General features: G+C 46.4%; 1 protein-coding gene across 1 annotated transcript in view; it reads right to left on the reverse strand.

Annotated features, from left to right (window-relative positions):
- WIF1 (WNT inhibitory factor 1) overlaps positions 1-228 on the reverse strand; it is a 54,201-nt gene extending 53,973 nt beyond the window's left edge. Inside the window, exon 1 of the mRNA XM_065422349.1 lies at positions 87-228. Coding sequence (XP_065278421.1) covers positions 87-228 — 142 coding nt within the window. The remainder of the gene's footprint in view (positions 1-86) is intronic.
- Between the last annotated feature and the right edge of the window lie 22,398 nt (positions 229-22,626).

Here is a 22,626-nt window from a genome sequence, read left to right on the forward strand (position 1 = left end):
AAACACGTTGCTGAAGCGCCTCCAGGGAGACACTGACTGGAGCAAAGAGACGGTGCTAATGCGAGGGGGGTAGAGCCCCAACTTACCTATCAGGACTTTGGCTTGATGAGCATCAATCCACATGTAGAGAGTGTCCTCTTGCCGCTGCGCTGCCCGCGCCGGCAGAGCCCAGAGGCTCAGGATGCTGCAGAGCCCGAGCGCGGAGCAGAGGGCGCTCGGACCGGCCATGCTGCTGCTGCTGCTCCGAAAGGCGCCGGGCGCTCCCTCGCGCTGCCTTCCCCTCGCCCTGTCCCGCGCGCACACGCCGCGTGTCTCCGCGCCGACTGGCTCTGGGCAGCGCCGGGCGGGCTGCCTGGCTGGCCGCGGGGGGTGGGTTCGCCCGCTGGCAGCAGCGAGCAGGGCTGGGAGTCGGGCTGAGCGCGGCTGAGGGGGGACGTGCCTGGGAAAGGCACCGGCACCCAGCGCTGCCGCTGACCCCCGCTAGGAGGCGCCTGGAGCAGGGAGGCGAGGCCGGGCTGGCAGCACGGCTCCCCCAGAGGGGGCCGGAGAAGCCCGCCGAGTCCTTCCCTTGCTCGCCCGCACTTCCCGGTGCTCGGCAGGGAGGCGAGGGGGGAAGGAACGGGGAGCGGGTGCCGGCGGGGAGCGGGTGTGAGAGGCGCAGGTGGGGATGGGAGTAACTGGGGAGGGGGGGGGGTCCAGAGAGAGTCGTTAGATGGGGGATAAGTGGCAGGGAGACACCTGGGAGGGGTGAGTACAGGGGCCAATGGGGGTGGTGGTGTATTGAGTGCTGGGGGGAGTATAAAGGTAATGGGGCGTTGTGGGGTGAGAGGGACGGGGGCAGGGTGAGTACAGGAGGTAATGGAGCAGGTGGGGAGTGTGGGCAGGGTGAGTATAGGGGTAATGGAGCAGGTGGGGAGTGTGGGACACGGGGCAGGGTGAATACAGGGGGTAATGGAACAGGTGGGGTGTGTGGGCAGGGTGAGTATAGGGGTAATGTAGCAGGTGGGAAGTGTGGGACATGGGGCAGGGTGAGTACAGGAGGTAATGGAGCAGGTGGGGAGTGTGGGCAGGGTGAGTATAGGGGTAATGGAGCAGGTGGGGAGTGTGGGACATGGGGCAGGGTGAGTACAGGAGGTAATGGAGCAGGTGGGGAGTGTGGGCAGGGTGAGTATAGGGGTAATGGAGCAGGTGGGGAGTGTGGGACATGGGGCAGGGTGAGTACAGGGGGTAATGGAGCAGGTGGGATGTATTGACACAAGGCAGGGTGAGTACATGAGGTAATGGAGCAGGTGGGGTATGTGGGCAGGGTGAGTACAGGGGGTAATGGAACAGGTGGGGTGCGTGGGCAGGGTGAGTATAGGGGTGATGGAGCAGGTGGGGAGTGTGGGACACGGGGCAGGGTGAGTACAGGGGGTAATGGAGCAGGGGGGATGTATTGAAGACACAGGGCAGGGTGAGTACATGAGGTAATGGAGCAGGTGGCGTGTGTGGGGCAGGGTGAGTACAGGGGGTAATGGAGCAGGTGGGGAGTGTGGGACACGGGGCAGGGTGAGTACAGGGGGTAATGGAGGAGGTGGGATGTATTGACACAAGGCAGGGTGACTACATGAGGTAATGGAGCAGGTCGGGTGTGTGGGCAGGGTGAGTACAGGGGGTAATGGAGCAGGTGGGGTGTGTGGGCAGGGTGAGTATAGGGGTAATGGAGCAGGTGGGGAGTGTGGGACACGGGGCAGGGTGAGTACAGGGGGTAATGGAGCAAGTGGGGTGTGTGGGCAGGGTGAGTATAGGGGTAATGGAGCAGGTGGGGAGTGTGGGACATGGGGCAGGGTGAGTACAGGAGGTAATGGAGCACGTGGGGTGTATTGAGGACACAAGGCTGGGGTGAGTACAGGGGGTAATGGAGCGGGATGGAGTGTGCGGGGGACATGGTGGGGTCAGTACAGGGGGTAATGGAGTGGATGGAGTGTGCAGGGGACACAGGGTGTGGATGAGTACAGGGGGTAATGGAGCAGGCACATAGATGATGGAACTGCCGTACCCCGTGTCTTGAAGTGGTTTCCATCATATACAAGTTTTAAAGTTTGGTTCAATGGCTCTCAGCAGCCCCACTATACAAATTGTTCCAGCACCCCTGAGCAGGCGTGTCGGAAACAAGGCTTAATGATCTCTGTACAGTGAGGTGTGTGGTGGAGGGAGCTGCCCTTTCTTAGCACGTGGCAGTACGCTGCTGGGGTCAGTGTTGGGGCACACACTACCCAGTGTTCATTCAGTGTGTGTTCTCTAGGACACACCATTTAACTTTGTGTCTTTCTCACGTGCCCTTCTGCAAGGCTCCCAGGGCTTGCAGTGAGTGAGTGGGCTCTGGGCAAGGTGGCTGGGGTTGGTGAAAGGTCCTGTGCACATGGAAGCTGCTGCAGCCCGGCCTGCCTCCTGGCTTGTGGCTCAGCCTTACCCAAATCGTATTTACCAACAGTGCACATAGTTTCATCTGACACTGAAGTTTCCCCACCACTTTGTTCCTGTAACCCCTTTTTTAGCAAAGTACAGTAGCACGTGCCTTACCTAGCCCTTCCTTCAAGAGGACTTTGCTTTGCGGGTTAAGGACAAAGAATAGGGTGACTAGACAGCAAATGTGAAAAATCGGGACGGGGATGGGGGGTAATAGGAGCCTATATAAGAAAAAGACCCAAAAATCGGGACTGTCCCTATAAAATCGGGACATCTGGTCATCCAAACAAAGAATGATACAGTTTACAGATATTTTAAATAATCAGTCCTCTGATACCTGCATCCCTTTGCTTTACCAACTAACACCTACTCTGTATGCATTTGACTGTGACTTTACTCAACCTGTACCCTGCAAGCCGATTTGCGTGACAAGACCACTGCTACCTCCTACAGTGCCTAGCCCCTTTAAAGTCAGTGGGGTTCTGCACAGGCCCATACCACACTGCATTATTCGTGCCTTAGGTCATAAGGAATTTGGGATAGGCATTTTGTCTCATGCACCTGGGAAGTGTGGTGTGTGTTTATGATGCTATATATTATCAAATTATTATCATTTGCATTGCAGTAGTACTTAAAAGTCCCTTGTTAATAAGATAAATATAATAATTAAAATATGCAATTCTGAAAAATCATGACTCCTTGCAATAATGAAGTTTCTAAATGCACATTGACAGTACTCTAAATTTAGGTTTAGTATTGGAGAAATGTGAACCAAACGGCATGTGTGTGCAGTTGGGCAGTGCCAGTGGCACATGGGCCTTCAGCAGAGCAGTGTGCTCCAGTGATCCTTTCCCTGAACCCAACAAAGGCAAAGTGCCAGCTTGCTATAGCAGCCTTCCAACTACACAAGCTAGTGACTTGTGCTGTGAGTACAAGCATTACAGGGTTTGCTTTGCTTTGGCATACAGATGCATTGGTGAATCTGGGACAAATACCACATAGGAGCGATCAGGCTCTATCTTGCACTTGGACAAATGATATAATGTAATGGTTGCTATTTGAAAATATCAAAGTAATGCTGCAATTTACATAGAAACCATAGCTTAACTAACAGACATAAACTAAATACAGCTGGTCAAAAATTTCTATTAAAAAATGTTTTTAAATGAAAAACAGACTTTTTAAACCAGTTTTTCACAGAATACTTTTTTCCCTAATTTTTTTGTTTTGTTGTGTTTTTTTTATGAAAAGCGGAAAGCCAAACAGTTTGGTTTTCAAGAGCTAGAAACTGACCTTTGGGGGAAAGGGTGGGGTTGTTTGTTGTAAAAAAAACCCTGAATTGTTTCCATATATAATTTTTTTTAAATATGGTCAAAAATATTCTTGGAAAATACTATTTTCCATCCAGGTTTATAATTATGATTAAACATACTTTCAAAACTCAGTTCTTAATGTCATGGAAAGCAATGACAAATCAGATGTGCCTCAAGACATGAGCTTTACAAGAATGGCATGTTCTGTATCAGCTGGTGCAAATACTCTGAGCAAAAAAAAAAGACGTATTCATTTGTCTTTATGTGCGGAATATGTATATTGATATCTGGATTTATAATAGTAATTTTTTAAAAAGAGTTTTACTTCAGGCTGGAAACCAACCTGTAATTTATAGGAGACTAGGAGGAAACTTTCTCTGGGGAAAGATTATCCCATAAGTCTCTACTGTGGTGTTTCTTTCATCATTTGTGGAGCATTTGATCCTGGAATAGAAAGACCACTGCTCTAATCCAGTATGGTAGTTCCAATGTTTATTTCCTGCCTTATTTCTGTTATTTTGACTGAATGTCTTTTAAATTTGTCAGAATATATTCAGTATAGTATCTATTACATCTCGGAATTACCCATACAGGTATATTTGGTTTTTAAAAGCAGAAACTAATAGATGTACTCTTACTCTGAATTTTCCATGGTTTTACATTTTTGCTTGAAGATGCTTTCAGAATAAAGGTGAATAAACTAAATGCAGCATTATAGTTCATTATAATATTAATGTTCACCTGCTTTAAAACTACTATATATGTTTTTAAAGTATTTAATCTTAATTTTCACAAATGATGGCCATTGACATCCAAGGATTTTGTAAAATAACCAAGCATGGATAGTATTCCCCTCCCCTCTTTTTGCATCTATCATTTTAACAGGATTTTGTAATAACAAAAGCTCTCAGTGCAAGGAGGCCCTCTACAGGCTGATTTGATCAATAGCAAATTGCTGAAGGACTGAATCTTCTTCCAAAAGTTTAGTGAAGGATAACGCATCAAATCATGATAAAACAAAACAAAAATCATTTTTATTGGGGGTTTCTGGAGGATGATTATATTCTCTTCAGCAGCAGAACCTTTTCATACCATTTTTTTCTAACAATGGTGACAGTAGCCCACTGGCATCTGAGCATGGCTTCTCCTTTTTGTGTCTGACCCCAGCGAGACATCAGCCCCAGAAGTTCCTGTTCCATTTTTTTCTGTTTATTTTCCTTGTACACAGCTATGTTACCATCCTACTCCTTTGGCCTGGAAAGCTGAAAATCTGTCTTCCCTAAACCCAGTGCCAACAGCATTCTTTGAAGAAGGTGTTCATGCAAAAAACTACCGTCATTTTTCTGTAAATGCCAAATCAGACAGCAAAAGAAATAACCCTTCCATCGCTGTGGTTTTTCAGGAATCTTTTCCACAATCAGCATGGTGATACACACACAGCCATTATTTGACTATATTGGGGGACAGTAAGTGTTTCTGGGGGGACCAGAAGGAAGGGCCAGCTGCCACAAGTTAGAGCAGCACCCCTCCAAATCCCCCACATAACCAGGTCACACAAATCCTTTGAGTCTTCTATAGGTTAACACCAACATCTTGAATTGCACCCAGAAACTTACTGAAACCCATTGCAGGTACTAAAACAGTGGTATAATGTGCTCCCAACATGAAAGATTAGTGAGCAGATAGCTGCATACTGCACTAGTTTAAGTTTCTCAGTAGTCTCAAGGTATTGAGTTCCTTACAGTAATCTACAGCAGTGGCTCTCAACCTTTCCAGACTACTGTACCCCTTTCAGGCAGCTGATTTGTCTTGTGTACCCCGAGTTTCACCTCACTTAAACTACTTGCTTACAAAATCAGACAAAAATACAAAAGTGTCACAGCATGCTCTTACTGAAAAATTGCTGACTTTCTCATTTTTACCATATAATTATAAAATCAGTCAATTAGAATATAAATATTGTACTTACATTTCAGTGCATAGTATATAGAGCAGTATAAATAAGCCATTGTCTGTATGAAATGTTAGTTTGTACTGACTTCGCTAGTGCTTTCTATGTAGCCTGCGGTAAAACTAGGCAAATATCTAGATGAGTTGATGTTGGAAGACCTCTGCATACCCCTGGTTGAGAACCACTGATCTACAGTCTTGAGATGACAAAGGCATGGAAAATTGTGGTAAGATACACATAAAAAGCAAAAAACAAACAAAAACAATTCTCACCACATGCAGGTGAAAAAAGTGCCCTTAGCTACAGCACCCAAGAGCAGCCCAGGATGTAACAGCACAACTAAGTTGCTTATCAGTGTTACAAATGGTGGGTACATTCATTTGGTGGGGGTGCCAATATAAGTTTTGCCAGTTCTTCCATCTGTTGATATATGTTACATGGACTGTCCAAAAAGACAGTGAATAGATGCCAATTCAGTGTTTTTGTTATGGCATAGTTCTAAGCACTATACTAGTTATGCTTCTCCAGCAAGAATCTAATTATCCCCCGTAAAACATTTATTAAAACACAAGACCTGGTACTTTATGGATCACTCCTTCAGCGATTAAATAAGACTTAATTCCAACTGATAACCCTATAAATATCTTTCAACAAGTGTTGAGCAAGAACTGTTGGATTTAGGGAGACAAGCTTTCTATAGAATATTGTAGGTGTCATGAATTTGACAAAGTAAGCAATTATAATTCAGGAGGCATTACAGCACTCGCAAAAGCCTACATCTATGATGAGTTCTATTAACAAATCAGTTAAGGATATAGGCAGATTGAAGATAAACTTAGATGCTGTACTCTCAAATAGTGATAAAATGTGTGGCATCCTCTCTCCCTGAGCCTGTGGGGAAGAGTTAACTCAATAAAAATCAATATTCTGCCTAGGTTTCTCTATATTCCAAACAGTCTAGCTGTATAATCCCTCCATTTTAGAAAATATAATATTATTGGATCCTTCCCATGGGGCTCTAGTCAATGCCATGATTATCATTTAAAAGACTCCAAATCCCCAAGGAGAGGCTTGGGCTCCCAGACCTACAAAATTGTTATTATGTTCTCATCATGTCAGAGATATCAAACCATTTCCAGCATGCTAATACCTTTATACACACATGGGTGGAAATTGAATGTGTATTAATGTAGCCAATTTTCCCTGTGGGTCTACTCAGCTGCTTTTTTTCTCCAGTGGAGAAAAACAAGTAGCCCAGACCCTTCATGCAGTCTATCCTAGCGAAGAGGTATCAATTTCATCCTTGCCATCATGCAAGAGCATCTATTTTGGGCAATCCAGACTTGCAGATTGAGAACAAACAGGACTGGCTGAGCAGGGGGATCATATGGATTTCCTAATTAGTCAGTGGTGAGAACTTTGGTCCTTTTCTAACACTAAAATAATGTTCTGACCTGCAGCTGTCAGTGAAGTGGCAGTACATACAACTGAAGGCATGTCTATGCAGCCCCGCAGTTTAGGTCATTAGTGTGAACTCGAAACCTTTATGTTCACACCCACGGTGCCCACATGGGGGAGTTGCAGCTCAGCTCTTTGGTGCACACTGCTATTCACACCCAGTAGGTCCGAACTACTGGGCAATGTAGACATGCCTAGTGCTTAAATTCTCGAGTATTTCCCAGAGCCCCTCTATTATCACACCCCTCCCCCCCGCCCAACAACATGCCATGAAAACTGTAGGGCAGTTGAAAATATTTACCGGAGTTCTGCTCCAGACAGCTCCAACTGAATTTAAGCACTGGACATGCCCTTAGACACTTGCTAATATGGCAATTTGGTCTGGATTCCCTAGATTCCCTGTGAAAAGCCCCAGAACTACTGGGACCTTAGACATGTTTCATAAACTCTTCAGGCCCATGTCCACTATGTCTACTTAGTTTGGAGTTCTCTGTGAAAGCGTGGGATAGGATTTATCAAAGCCCTTTAAAGAATCCCAGTGGCAGAGCATATTACATAATATTAACAATGCTTCTGTGTATCTGAGGTTATGCTTGATATAGCAAGAGATTTTATTCAAAATGCATTGGACACCAGATAGGTTGCACAGAATTAAAGGCCTTATCCTCTGATGTTGGTTGGCCCTGTACCAAAGAAAAAGGAACTCTCATGCATATGCTATGGGGTTGTCCAATAGTCAGGCATCTGTGGAAAAAGGTGGACACAAGAGTTAAAATAGTGCTAAGCTTTAGCAGCCAAACCCTGATCCAAAATTCTTTCCTATTTACCTGCTAAGCTGGTTTTAACGCCGTGTGAAGGAGCAGAGAAACTGCTGCCTTGCACAGCAGGGGTTAAAGAAAACCTGTAGCCCCTCCCCACTATCCCTGCAGCCAATGCCATGCCTGGAGAGGGGAGAAAAGAAGGGAGCCTGGCTCAGTCAGGCACTGGCTGATGAGGAGGCAGGAGCTCCCTGTTTGCCTGCCTGAAGGGATGGAGCAGCAACCTGCCAGCCAACAGAGCCACTGGAGACAAGTTAGCCTTCCTCTTGCCCAGGGGAGCCTGCAGATAAGCCCGAACTGTGGGGTAACTAGACTAGAGGGACCATGCCACAAACTAATGAGATTTTAGTAGGAAGTAGCCCAGGGAAAGAGCCCATTGAAGGCTCTATCACAAGTGGTGGAGAATGTGGGCAATGCCCTAGTCCCTGCTGAAGGGGATTTAAAAAAAAAAAAGAGAGAGAGCCCAAAACAACAGAAGACAAAAACCTTGAATGGAGATGGAACAGCTGCTGAAGTGGATGACCAAACAAAACACCCACTATAAACAGCAACAGCAGCAACTCCTGCAGCAGATGGTGATGCAGCAGCAACAGCTAGTTCACAAATTGGCAGCCCGGCAGCAGCAGCTGGTTCAGCAAGTGGCCTCCATTTTGCGACCCAGTGCTCCAGCAGAGTTGACTAACCCTGCCCCATCATGCTTCCCAAGATGGGGCCTGATGATGATCCCGAGCCTTTTTTAGACATTTTTGAGTGGGTGGCCATGGTAGCCTGGTGGCACCGAGACCAATGGGCTGCAGTGTTGACCCCGTATTTAATCGGGGTAGTACAGACCACATATCATGCGTTAGACCCCGCCACTGCCCAGGAATGTGTCCGAGTTAAGGCAGCGATCCTTGACGCCCTAGAAATCTCTGAGGAGACATTTCATCAACGCTTCCGGCGGGAGCAGTACCCACCGGCTAGGTTCCCTGTATGCTGTGCGGCCGCACAGCAGGCTATTTAGGGCCGTGCAGGTCCCACAGCCTGGCCCCTCCGGAGCTGCCAGGGAGAGGAGCCCTTCCTCCGGCCCAGTCTGGCCCAGCCCCATCGGTGCTGCTGCGTCCGGGGAGAGGCGCCCCTCCACCCCAGCCCAGGTGCTACTGCAGGGAGAGAGAACTTGGGGGAGTCCTCTCTCCCTGCCGTAGCCCTGGGGCAGCCTGCACCCCAAACCCCTCATACCCAGCCCCACTCCAGAGCCCACCCCCCCCCAGCCAGAGCCCTCACACCCCAGCCCTCTGCCCTAGCTCTGAGCTCCCTCCCACACCCCAAACCTCTCTTCCCTGGCCCCACCCCAGAGCCTGCACCCCCCCACCCCCAACCCTCTGCTCCATCCCTGAGCCCCCTCCCGCACCCCAAACCCCTCATCCCCAACCCCACCCCAGAGCCCGCACCCCTAGCCAGAGCCCTCACCCCCCTGCACCTCAACCCTCTGCCCCAGCCCTGAGTCCATCATCCCCAGCCCCATCCCAGAGCCTGCAGCCACAGCCAGAGCCCTCACCACCCTGCAACCCAACCCTCTGCCCAGAGCTCCCTCCCACACTCCAAACCCCTCGGCCCCACCTCACCACATGAAATCTGTTACGTGCACCAATATGGAGGTGATTCCACAGATGGGTGGGAAAAATTAGAGAGAACACTGCCCACCGGGAGCCCAACCACACCTGGTCGCTCAGAAGCTGCAGGACTCATGCTGGAGATGGCTCAAACCTGAAGCGAAGATGGGAGTGCAGGTCGCTGAGCTGATCCTACTAGAGCAGTTTGTCCAGATCCTGCCCCCTGGGGGAAGAGAATGAATGTTGCGGCACCATCCTGAAACCATGATGGATGCCATCCAGCTCACTGAGAATTACCAAGCTGCCAAGTCTCCTGTGATGACACCCATCCCAGGGATCATCTGGGACCAAGAGCCCTGTGCTGCCAAAGGACGGAACCACCTGCGGACCCCAGGTCCTTGAGGAATGTAGACATGTCCCCCCTTACCAGAGCCCCAGAGGGCTTGAGGATCAAGAGGCGCCAGGGTTCCCCACCCCAGAAGCCTAGAGCCATTTACTTCTACTCCAGTTCGAGACACCACAGGCCCACCAGTGGCACATCAAGGAACCATCCCTGGCCTGGAACTCGGGGAGGCCCATGGGGACCAGACCAACTGAGTACCTAAACAGAAAACCCCATGCACCACCCAAGATCAGGATCAGTGTTTCATGTGTGGCCATTCTGGGCACTGGTCCAGAAACTGTCCTTATCTGGAATGTAGCTTTGGGAAGATCTGGATTCTGCAGACATGAACACGCCAAGGGGACCCAGCCAAACTGACCATCCCACTACAGGTAAATGGGAGAGAAGTGATGGGGCTGGTAGATTTGGGGTGTGCCCAGATCCTTGTACAAAGTGCAGTTGTTCCTAATCCAGGCCCAACTCAGGGCACTGTCATGTTACAGTGTGTGCACAGAGACGTGAGGGCCTACCCTCACACAGAAGTGACTTTAACGGTGGGGAGATGGGAAGAGCTCCTGATGGTTGGTCTCGCCCCGACGCTTGCCTACCCAGTTATTTTAGGCAGGGACTGGAGCTACTTTGGACAATTGTTAACCAAGCTGGTGGGAACCCCCTCCAATGGCCAGGGGCCCCTACCTCCAGCCACAGGCTGACCTGAAGCAGCAATCCTCGCAGGTGTGCAGGAGGTTGCAGACCCTGGTGAAGGGATATCCCGGTCTTCAGCTCCAACCCAGCCAGATCAGGCCCCCTCCCAACTGGAATGGGAACCCTTCCCACGACCCGAATCGGAGATTTTGACTCTCCTCTTGGAGTGTGTGGGAGAGCAACGGGCTGATGACACTGAGTCGAGCATATGCCCAGGTGGCAGTGGTGAATGAGGAGACCGTTGAACCCCATCAAGTGGGATAGTTCCCACGTTTTGAGATTCAGGGTGACCATCTATACCACTTAGAGAAAGACCTGCAGATGGAAGAGATTCAGCATCAGCTCTTGGTGCCCCGCCTCTACTGGAAGGAGTTTATGCAACTCGCCCATGCTATACAAACCGCTGGGCACCTTGGGCACCATTAGTTCGGATTCTGGCCCAGTTCTTTTGGCCGGGGATCTACAGAGAGGTGGCGGATTTCTGTGCCTCCTGCCCAGAGTGCCAGCTCACTGCATCTTGGCCAGCTGAGAAAGCCCTTTTGATCCCCCTCCCGCTTATGGGCTTATCCACTTTGAGCGGATTGGAGTTGACATAGTTGGCCCTCTGGAGAGGAGTGCTACCGGATATTGGTTCATTCTTACTGTAGTGGACCTGGTACTCCGAAGCCGTGCCCTTACGTTCCGTGAATGCCAAAAGGGTGGCAATGGAACTTATGAATATCTTTGCCCGAGTCGCAGTGCCCTGGGAAATCTTGACAGATCAAGGAACAAACTTTATGTTCCAGACGATCAAGCAATTCTGCCGTCTACTAAAAATCAAGACTCTACAAACAGCTGTATACCACCCCCAAACAGACAGCCTGGTAGAACACTTTAACAGAACCCTAAAAGCTATGCTCTGAAGATTTGTCCTGACAGATGTCCGACATTGGGACCAGCTACTCCCTCCTCTCCAGTTCATAGTCCGGAAGATTCCCCAGTCTTCCACTGGCTTCTTGCCATTTGAGGTTTTATATGGGAGGCAACCCCGAGGGATTTTGGACCTAGTTTGAGAAATGTGGGAGGAGCAACCATCCCAAGCCAACAACGTGGTACAGTATGTCTTGAGCCTGCGGGAGAAACTTGAGGCTGTAGGCTCGTTTGCCAGGGAGAACCTCCTACATGCCCAAGAAACCCAAGAAGCTGCCTACAATAAATGGGCCTGTTTCTGGGAGTTTCAGCCTGGTGGTTGGGTACTGTTGTTGCTGCCCAGCTCAGAGTCGAAGCTCCTAGCCCACTGGTAAGGGTAATCTGACATATGAGAACTGGTGAACTATGAAATCTAGCAACCTGACAAATGTTAAGTACAACAAAACTACCATGTGAACCTTTTAAAACGGTGGAAAGCCCAGGAAGGTTTACTAATAGCTCCCTACCTACCAGAGCCTGAACTAAGCCCGCAGGTTGCGGAGGCTTCAACTGCAGGAGTGGTCAAGACTGGTGACAACCTTACCCCAGAACAGAGAAGTCAGGCGCAGCAACTAATCACTGCCTTCTCTTCCGTTTTTTTGACCCGACCAGGGCGGACTCACCTGATAACCCAGCATATTCAGATGGAACCAGGAGTTAAGGTCAGAGAAAACCCTTGGTCCCTTCCCCAGAAATGGAGAGACTATGAAACAGGAATTCCAGTCAATGCTAGCGTTAGGGGTGACTGAGGAGTCTTTCAGTGACCGGAAAATACCCGTGGTACTGGTCCCTAAGCCCGATCAAGTACCTGCTTTTGCATTGACTTCTGCAAGGTCAACGTCGTATCAAAGTTTGATGCATACCTGATGCTACGTGTGGATGAGCTGCTCAACCAGCTAGGAAAGGCAGAATACATCACCACCCTGGACTTAACAAAGGGATATTGGCAGATCCCCCTCACACCTGAGTCCAGGGAAAAGACAGCTTCCTCCACTCCCTTCGGGCTTTTCCAGTTCCAGACCATGCCCTTCGGTTTGCATGGGCCCCTGCCACATTTCAGTAACTAATGGACCGCATTCTCCACCCCTATAGCCAGTATGCAGCTGCCTACCTAAAGGACATGGTGATTTATAGTCACAACTGGCAGAACCATTTAAAACATGTGACCACAGTGCTATAGTCTCTCAAGGAGGCCAGCCTGATGGCGAACCCCGCTAAATGTCACCTCAGGAACGATGAGACAACCTACCTTGGGTACACGTTGGGAAAGGGCACAGTCTGACCCTTGATTAGCAAAGTCCAGGCCCTCCAGCTGTGCCCTCCTCCTTCCTCAAAAAAGCAAGTACACCGGTTTCTAGGACTGGCTGGTTACTACCGCCGCTTTATCCCAGGGTTCTCATCCATTGTGGCTCTCCTTTCTGATCTCCTCAAGAATGAGAGTGCTAAAAGGATCCAGTGTACCAAAGACTGTGAGGAAGTTTTTCAAACTCTGAAAGCCCAGCTCTGTCAGGAACCCAAATTGTATAGCCCTGACTTTACCAAGGAGTTCGTGTTACAGACGGACACCTCGGACATCGGCCTAAGAGTTGTTCTATCCCAGGTAGTGGGAGGCAATGAACACCCCATCCTATACATTAGCAGAAAGCTGTTCCGAAGGAGAAGGCCTACTCTGTAATCAAGAAAGAAGCCTTGTCGGTAAAATGGGCTATGGACTCGCTCCATTATTATCTTCTGGGCACACACTTCACCCTATCACTGACCATGTCCCTCTCCACTGGCTGCATGCCATGAAGAGAGCCTGGCTCAGTCAGGCGCTGACTGGCAAGGAGGCAGGAGCTCACTGTTTGCCTGCCTAAAAGGACAGAGCAGCAACCTGCCAGCCAATGCAGCCACTGGAGACCAGTAAGCCTTCCTCTTGCCCAGGGGAGCCCGCAGTTAAGCCCCAACTGCAGGGTAACTAGACTAGAGGGGCCACGCCCTAAACAAATGAGACTTTAGTAGGAAGTAGCCCAGGGAAAGAGCCCACCGAAAGCTCTAGCACACACCATCACAATGACTTTGGTTCTTGAGGACTGCAATGATCCCCAAGCGCATAATTTTACAAAAATGGAAGAGTAACCTTATGGCCAGAATAGAGCAGTGGTATTCAGATCTGTTTGAGTTAGCAGCCAAAGCAAGAATAGGTTATTGCCTTAGAGAACAATTACATTAATTTGAAGAAATTTGAACCCTGTTTCTAGATATATTTGGATAAAAATGTTGAGATGGCTCAGAGAATGGCAGACTTCCATTCCCCCTAAGCCCTCCTCTCCCTGTTCATATATATCTTCTCCTACTTTATTACTGTTCTCCTCACCCTAATGTGTTAGGTCTGTGTAGTATTGTCTGGTATTGCAGCTTTGGCAAGTTGTTAAATTGTGAAATTCTGTAATTCTGTTGGAGATCTTGTGAAGAGAGTGGGATTTGAAGACATACAAGCTGTAAGTCATTCACCTTTCTGTATTTGTTTCTTTATGGAAATCAATACAAAAATTAATCACAAAAATGATATAAGCAATTAAACTTTGATGGATTTCCTAAGAAGCATGCCAATTTAATTTCTAAAATCTCTGGTTCTGATGCATCTACAAAACTACAGCTATTCATCATTTTGCAGATTTTACTATCAATACTTTTGTTCCTATGCCCTAAAATATAATGGAAAAGAGTGTTTTTCATTAAAAAAAACACATTTTTTATAGCACCAGAAAAATGCAGGCAATTTTATACCTGAAAAGGAATTAAAAATTGAGTGAAGGAGTAAAATTTACTTTATTAAATAGTTCAAGAGATGCTAAAAAAGGCACCCAGTCCAGAGATGTAATAAAATGAGATGCATTTCTCTGTCATTATCACTGAAATGGTTTTCTTAGTGTTTGCCAATGGCAGGTATCATTTTGAGTATGCAGGAATGCTGTATAGTACATCATCAATTCCTATAACTTTACCTAACTAATTATTAAAACTGATAGGATCAGAACCAAAAGCCATACCTTTATAACCTCTGAATAAGGAATACAGTAACCAGATTTCTCTCTGCAGGTATTAATAAAATCAGACAGTGTCTACCAAGGATATTTCCATTCTATAGAGTACTCTCTCTGTGTTTGTCTATCTAGAGAGAAAGTATGTCCATATACACTTGACCTGTACTGGCTGTACAAGACCTGAATGGGTATGTTTACTGTGTATTTGAATTCCAGTGGGATTAAGATGTGACTAATATTAGTGTAGAGATTGCCCTGCTCCACTGCAGAGTCCTTTGGTTAGCTGAGGGTATGTCTACACTCCATGAGCCACAGAGACACAGCTGCAGCAACACTGCTGTAGTGTAGACACTTGTTACAGCGACAAAAGGGGTTTCTCTGTTGCTGTAGTAAATCCACCCCTCTCGAGAGGCAGTAGATAGGTAAATGGAAGAATTCTTATCAGGGTTTAGGTCAGCTTAACTACATCTCTCAGGGGTGTGAATTTTTCACACCCCTGAACGATGTAGCTAAGTCGACCAAAGTTTTAGGTGTAAACCAGGCCTGAGTTCCTCAGTATAGTGGTGTTGGAATGAGACTGCACTGAAGGTTACTAGCTGTGCGGGCTACATCTCTTTGATGACCACACGGGGATGTCTGAAAAATTTGAACAACACTACATCCAGCTGGGGACATGGTAACCCAGGAGGTGACTGGTTGCCGGGTCCCCTTGATCAGTGTCATAGGAGGAAAGGAGGCATGAAAAGAGTGTACAATAGGCACAATCCTGGACTGAGATGCTTAATTTGGATCCTGCTGCTTTCACCTGATATTGCCTTTCAGGCACACAGGTTGTTAGTTGCTGCTGATCTTGTTCTTTGCTTTGTGCTCTGTAAGTAAAGTTTGGTGGCTAATAAAGTAATTGCTGTCCCTGACTTAATTAAGGGGGAATCTTCTGATTTGAGGGTGACATATTTAAAAGCACTCAGCAGTGGCCTAAATTTGAGTCAAGAGTAACACTCCTGTTGACTTCACTGGGAACAGAGGTAGGCCAGTTTCAATAGGATTACTCAAGTGATTAAAGTTAAGTACATGCTTAAGTGCTTTACGGGACTGGGACCAGAGTATTCAGCACTAGAGCTGATTGGAAAATGGTTCCACTAAAGTTTTTCCATTGGAAAATGCAGTTATGTCAAAATCAAGAGGCTTTGGAGAAAAACTAAAAGAAGTTTCAACAAGGTCAGAACATCCCATTTCAACATAACCTTTCAATTTTGTTTTGAAAAAAATTGTCATTTTGAATCTTTTAAATTCTGTTTTATTATGTATTATAGCATAAAATAAAAAAATTCAAAATCTAAACAAAATGTTTTGATTGATCTAAAACAGACATTTTCAGAATTCTTTTGTGGAGAATTTTGAAATTTGTGGGTTCTTTCTGATTCGAAAAGAAGTCAAATTTCAAAATTCTTTGCAAAATGGAATTTCCATCCTTTGTCCAGTTCTACTCAACACCTTGCATGATGGAGCCCCATTTACTCAGGACCTACCATACTGAGCCCTTAATCCTAATCAGAACCTCTGGGCACTACTGTAATGTAATTAAATAGTAATTATGTACAGGATGTGTGGGACAAGTCACATTGACTAAATTATAGAATCTATGTGAACTAAATATGTTTTTAATTTTGTTGTGAATAGGGACATTAAATACAACAGTTATACTACATTTCTCTATGTAAAATACTGAACTATTCAGTGCCAGTGTGAAATGGGTTGATGGTTTCGATCCCCTTCTTAGTGGACAAGCGTCCACATCTCAAAAATCAAAGTTGCGATTTACATTATCACCTATATTAATAGTCTCAGTAGAGGGACCAAGAACGGAATGAGAATGGAGATTAATTAATCTTCTATACTAGTGTTTCTCAACCTTTTTGATACCAGGGACTGGCTTGCTGCCTCCCTACACTTCAGGGGGATCTCAGGGACTGGCACTGGTCCACAGACCGGTCGTTCAGAAATACAGTTCTATACCATTTACGGTGATTCTTCCAAAACAAACTTGAGGCCAGGGCTGGCGCTTCCATTTAGGCGACCTAGGCGGTTGCCTAGGGCGCCAGGATTTGGGGGGGTGGCATTTTGCCACCCTCGGCGGCAATTCGGCAGCGGGGGGTCCTTCCGCGCTCCGGGTCTTCGGCGGCAATTCTGCGGTGGATCCTTCACTCGCTCCGGGACCCGCCGCCGAAGTGCCTGAAGACCGGGAGCGCGGAAGGACCCTCCCGCCGCAGAATTGCCTACGACGACCGGGAGCGCGGAAGGACCCCCGCCTAGGGCGCCAAAAACCCTGGCGCCGCTCCTGCTTGAGGCACAGTAGGTTGTGATATCTTGAATTTTGCAAGAGCCGTGGCTGCAATCAAGGTCCTTTGGCTTTTGCAGCTAGCTGGAGTAAACCTGCAACAAGGTCCCCTAGTTGCTGTTCACTCTGGTGCCACCAACTGGAAATTCTGCAACTGCTTCAGGTAGATTCCAAAAAGGACATTTCTACTGAATGAAATATGAAAATGGATAATACAATTTGTAATACAATATCGTACCCCGGTATTGAATTGTTTATTTTACTTCTGCAGAGCTTTCTTTAACGACACAACTGAATTGTGGGAAGTGTCGGGAAAATCAGAATTTTGGCAGCTGGTAGCCGACATTTGGAGCTTTTGGCACACAGGAAGATATAGAGGACAGTTCAGGATTATAGAATAAGAACATTAGCTGGATGTTTCTACTGAAACAATTCAAAGTGAAATGGCTGACAGTGTTGATATTTAAATGGATGTAACAAGCCTGAACTGTGTAGTATGGAGACAGAGTCTGCAGGAAGACCACCAGCTTATTCAAGAAAGGTCTGGAGCAGACACAGGGAGTGACTGTCTCTATGGCAGTCAGAGTGGGCATGGTTTCCCCCTCCAGAGGCATTGGCCCTACTTGGCCAAATTGAAGGGTTTTTCAGCTGCTGGCTCCAGAGGGTCAAAGCAGGAGAAGGGGTTGGGGGCTATGGCTGTTAGCAGTGGTAATCCTGAGAAAAAGGCTGCAGGATAGCAGGCTCCCGGGGAGGCTGGCTGCAGGTTGGTGAAGTGAGCACACAGTTGTAACTGTGGGTGAGCAGCCTTTTCTTTTGTTTTGATGCTGCTTCCAGGGCTTGTCCCGAGGTGCCAGACAGCTGTAGATAATAAAAGCTAATTTGTTCTTCATCCTGTAAGTGATCTCCTTACGCCTGATTTCTCCAGCTCCGATTCCAGTCATCGAACCTGGAACTCCCCTTGGTCAATGTGCACCTTACCACATGGCGTCCCTAACCTCACCCTGGGCAGAAGGGGGGTAACAGCACCATATTTAGGTTTCAGATTTAACAACCCATCAAGATAAATAGCACAGTTCACACCTCTTATAGAACTATTGTTCAGGCTCCCTTGCAACCTCAGGAATATAATGGTTTACACTCATTTCACATTTAGAGTCTTTACAATCCTAAGGGTTATCAACCTAATTTAAAATATTGAGAAATCTTAGATTCTGGAGCACATTTCTGTGGCAGAGAGTGAATGCACTGCAAATTCCTCAGCTGCATAATTGTGGAATATACAGGGCCTTCTCCAATAAACAGAGAACTTTTATTTTCAGTACTGTTAGTGTAATGCTTTTCTAAAGGATTATGGACCTTAATCTGTAGTAATCTTCAGTGCAATAGGCTATTTTTACACAAATATAGAAAACTTGTTTGTTTCAACTTTCTCAGAACTTGATTTTCAAATTTTCAGTTCATCAGACTGTATGAAAAGTAAATCTCAATAAAACAAGTGGAAACTATAATTCTATTCTTTAAATAGCTAAAATTAACTTAATATAGTACTACCTTGAATGTAATTTACTACAGCTAGGTTTACTTATATTTACAATCAGACTAGCAAATTTATCCATACATTTTCAAAGTTGAATGCAGGGATTTAACTACACAGTTCCTGGAGGAGTCATAAATTTAATTAATCATACTTGAAAATATAGGGGCAAGGATAAAACAATTCTTATGAGAGAATTTGAAGTTTGAATTTATGAAGCTTCCGTAGTGCTGCAGGCTGTTTTGTAGTTAATATGGGAAACAATGTTGTTTCCTCTGGGCTCATTTTGCTACTGCAGTGTTTAACAGCAGACTGCACGTGCAACCTGGACTGTGGGACAACTGAGCCCTCCGTCCCACCAAGCTGGGGTATCCCTCTCACACTGTGATGCTGTGTCAAGGCACAAACCTCTGGCAGGTACTGCACCTACACAGACATCCATAGGCAGGGACACACCCAGCTGAATTACATGAATGATCTCGCAGCCACTCATGAGGGTTAATTGGCCCATCAATAGGGAGGCTCCAGCCAATTCCACCCAGCTCCAGCGCTACACCTCAGAATTGTACCATCTTGCACTGGTCAGAAGCCTGCCCAGTATAAGTTTATTACCCAGTTTGCCCCCTCCCTCGATGTGGAGAGGACACACACTATCCTTTGTAAACTGAGCTGAGATTTCCCAAGCATTTCAACCAAAACACACTGTTTTAGGTAAAATATAAAGCAGATTTATTAACTATGGAAAGATAGATTTTAAGTGATTATAAGTAGCAGGCATGGAAATCAGAGTTGGTTACTTAAGAAACAAAAATAAATTCACAGTCTGAGTTCTACAAACTAAACAGGATTTGAATGAAGAAGTGTCTCACCCTGACAGATGGTACAAACAGGTCACAGATCCTCAATACACAGGCTGGAACTGCCTTCCAGCCTGGGTCCAACCTCCCCCAATTCAAAATCTTTATCCTCCAGATGTGTTTTCAGGTGTTGAGTTGTGCGGAGAGTGAGGTCAAGTGGTGATGTCACTTCCCCTCTTTTATAGTTTCTTCCAGCTTGATGGAAAGATCTATGTTTGTGATGTGATGGTCTGGCCCCATTGGTCTAGCAATCTTCACTGTCTACGTGTTCTCTCTGAGAAGTCTCCATTGTATACAGTTCCTGGGATAGTGGATTCTTTCCTTGATGGTTGTTGATAGCCATTAATCGCTGTCTGGCTACTCCATTGTTGTACCTGAAAGGCTGGTTGTGGGTGTTCCCAACTTCACAATATATTTCAGTAACACACACATAGCAAAATTTCATAACTTCACATACAATGATAGCATATACAATCAAAGAGGATAGTGATGTTGAACAGATCAAGACTTTTTAAATGATACCTCACAAGGCATACTTTGTACAAAACATATCCTAATTATATGACAATGGTGCATATGGGGGTGCCAGGGTGCCACTCTGAGGTACAGAGTGTCACAACATAAGATAGGAACATAAGAATTGCAATACTGTTTCAGAACCATGGTCCATTCAGTCCAGTGTCCTGTCTCTCATAGTGGCCAGAATTAGAAGTTCAGAGGAAGGTGTAAGAACCCCAGAGTGGGGAGATGTGGGTTTATCTGCCCCCAGCCCCTATATTAGGTCTTGTCCTGATATCTATCATTTAGAGATTTGGAGTTAGGCTTAAATCTGGAAGCATGTGTAATATCCCTTCCAAAAAATATTAATTATAACGCTGGATATTCTTGAGAGTCCAGTCTCTTTTTGAATCTTAAGTTCTTGGTCTCAGTGACTTTTTTTGGCAATGGCTTCCACAGTTCAATTGCACATTGTGTGGGAAAGTGTTTCCTTTTATGGGTTTTTAATTTCCCAGCTATATTTTCATTGAATATCTCTTGTTCTCGTCTCTAGCTCATTCATTTTATGTATGTTTATTGTGTCCCCTCTTATTTGGCAAACAGTTCCAATCTTTTCAATCTTTCTTCATATGAGAGTTTTTCAAAGCCCTTAATCATTCTTGTTGTCCTTTTCTGGACACCCTCTAGTTCTGCGATGTCCTTATTGAGATGGAGGTAACCAGTACTACACATAGTATTCTAGATGAAGTCACTGTCAGTTTGTATCATGAGATTGTAATATTTTCAGTATTTTTCTCCATCCCCTTCCTGTTCAATCTAATATCTTGTTTGCTTTTTTGATTGCAGCTGCATATTGAGTAGAGGTTTTCATTGAGCTATCTACAGTGATGTCAAGGTCTCTTGCTTGAATTGATATAGCTAACTTAGAACCCTGTACGTTGCACATGTAATTTAACTTTTTCCCTCCAATGTTCATCACTGTGCATTTGTTAACATTGAACCAGTACCAACAGACTGTAACATAGCAAAGGTTTGGGCAATTGAAATATACTCTGCATTTAAATTAACTGGGGAGATGATTGTGACCTAATTTCAACATCATAGTGAGCAAATTTGATACATATTGCTCACTGGAAAAAAATGAAGTATGTTGGGTAATTTGCTGCTGAATGTAGCAGCTCACAAAGGCATTTGATTATTATAATCACACACTTAAGATTAAAAGCTCAATACTGTAATTATGGGGTCATGCAAGCTTCTTTGATAACAAATCAAAGGGTCTTTGACTTGCACAGTGTCATGGGACACACCTCTCTGTCTCCGCTGTCCGCTTGCATCCCCTCTCACAGCCTCAGGAACCACAGCATCCTCTTCGTGGCTCAGCCCTCTGGCCGTGTCACTATCCGTGTTCCCCCTCTCCCAGAGGAGGTTTAGCTCCTCAGTAGTCCTAGGCAGTCTTCCTGCTCAATGCCCCTGTGCCACTCACCCAATGGCTAGTAGGGGAACCCAGACCCACCCTCTTCTCTGGATTCCAGCCCAGGGACTCTCAGCTCAGCAGTCTGGGCCTTTTCTCTCTGGCCTCACTGCTCTATCCCTGGGCTGCTTCCTACTACAGGTTCCCCTTGTCTTCCTGGGCCTACCAGTTCCCAAAGCCCCCTCCCAGGGAGAGCCTGCAGGGCAGGGCAGTGCCCACTCACTCCTTCCTTTCTCCTGGGAGCGTCTGCCTTTTCCAAGTAGCCCCTTCACCTTTCAGCTCCTGGGCTTTATAGGCCCGGCCTGTTCCTGCTGAGCATCCTTAATCAGCTGCCTATTGGGTTAATTGGCCCATCTGGCCTGCATTCAACCCTGCAGGGTGAGCGTGGGGTAGTCACCCCATCACACACAGCAATAAGGTTTGGGAATACTTTCAGTACTTATAGAGTGAAAATTAAAACTTCAAAATATAATTAAAATCCCTTAAAGAAGGAATAGAAAAAGTGCATCATAGTATTTTATAAAGGTGCTGCAAGAGTCTAGACAATGCTTCAAAAGCCAATGGTAGGGACTCTGCCATAGGAGCAGAAAAGTAGAGTTCAGGCTGCATGCTCAGCAACGAGAAAGGTGGAAAAGAATGGACAGGGAAAAGATTGCAGCTGCTATGTCATGAAACAATACTTAACTATGGTAAAGGGTATGCTAACTGCAAAGGGAAAAAAATCACTTTGGACCATATGTTCCACTCTGGCATAAAACGGCATGGAGGAGAACAAAATAATCCAAAAATCATGTGGCTTTTGAAGTGCAGCTGCTGGGCTGCATTCTCCTCCCCACCTTCCTGTGGAAGCAGTGGGGATGCAGAACAGCCAGGGTGCAGGGCCATGAACATGAGTAGAGGCCAGGGATTCATGCAATTAAATCCAGGGTTTCCCATGAATCCAGGCCAGACACATGGGATGAAATCCTAACCTCACTGAAATCAGTGGCAAAACTCCCATTGACTTCTGAGGGGGTCAGAATTCCCTCCATGGAGTTTGTCTCATTGTGCATCTTCCAGGTGTCCCATCCCTCAAAATGACAGCACAGATAGCTATTAGCATGCTGCCATTGTCTTCTAGGCTGTAGATTGTGTTTTGTAATTCCTCCAGTGGAAGTCAGAAAATGTGGAAGAGCAATTATTGCTGCTTCCAGCAGGTCTGATTAATTTCTAGTTTTACATAGCCATTAGCCTGTCTGAGGAGTGACATTCTGAGTAGTGACTGGCTGTCAGCTCCTCCTTTCC

Source organism: Emys orbicularis, chromosome 1 (genome assembly GCF_028017835.1).
Source record: "Emys orbicularis isolate rEmyOrb1 chromosome 1, rEmyOrb1.hap1, whole genome shotgun sequence".
Taxonomy (NCBI): Eukaryota; Metazoa; Chordata; order Testudines; family Emydidae; genus Emys; species Emys orbicularis.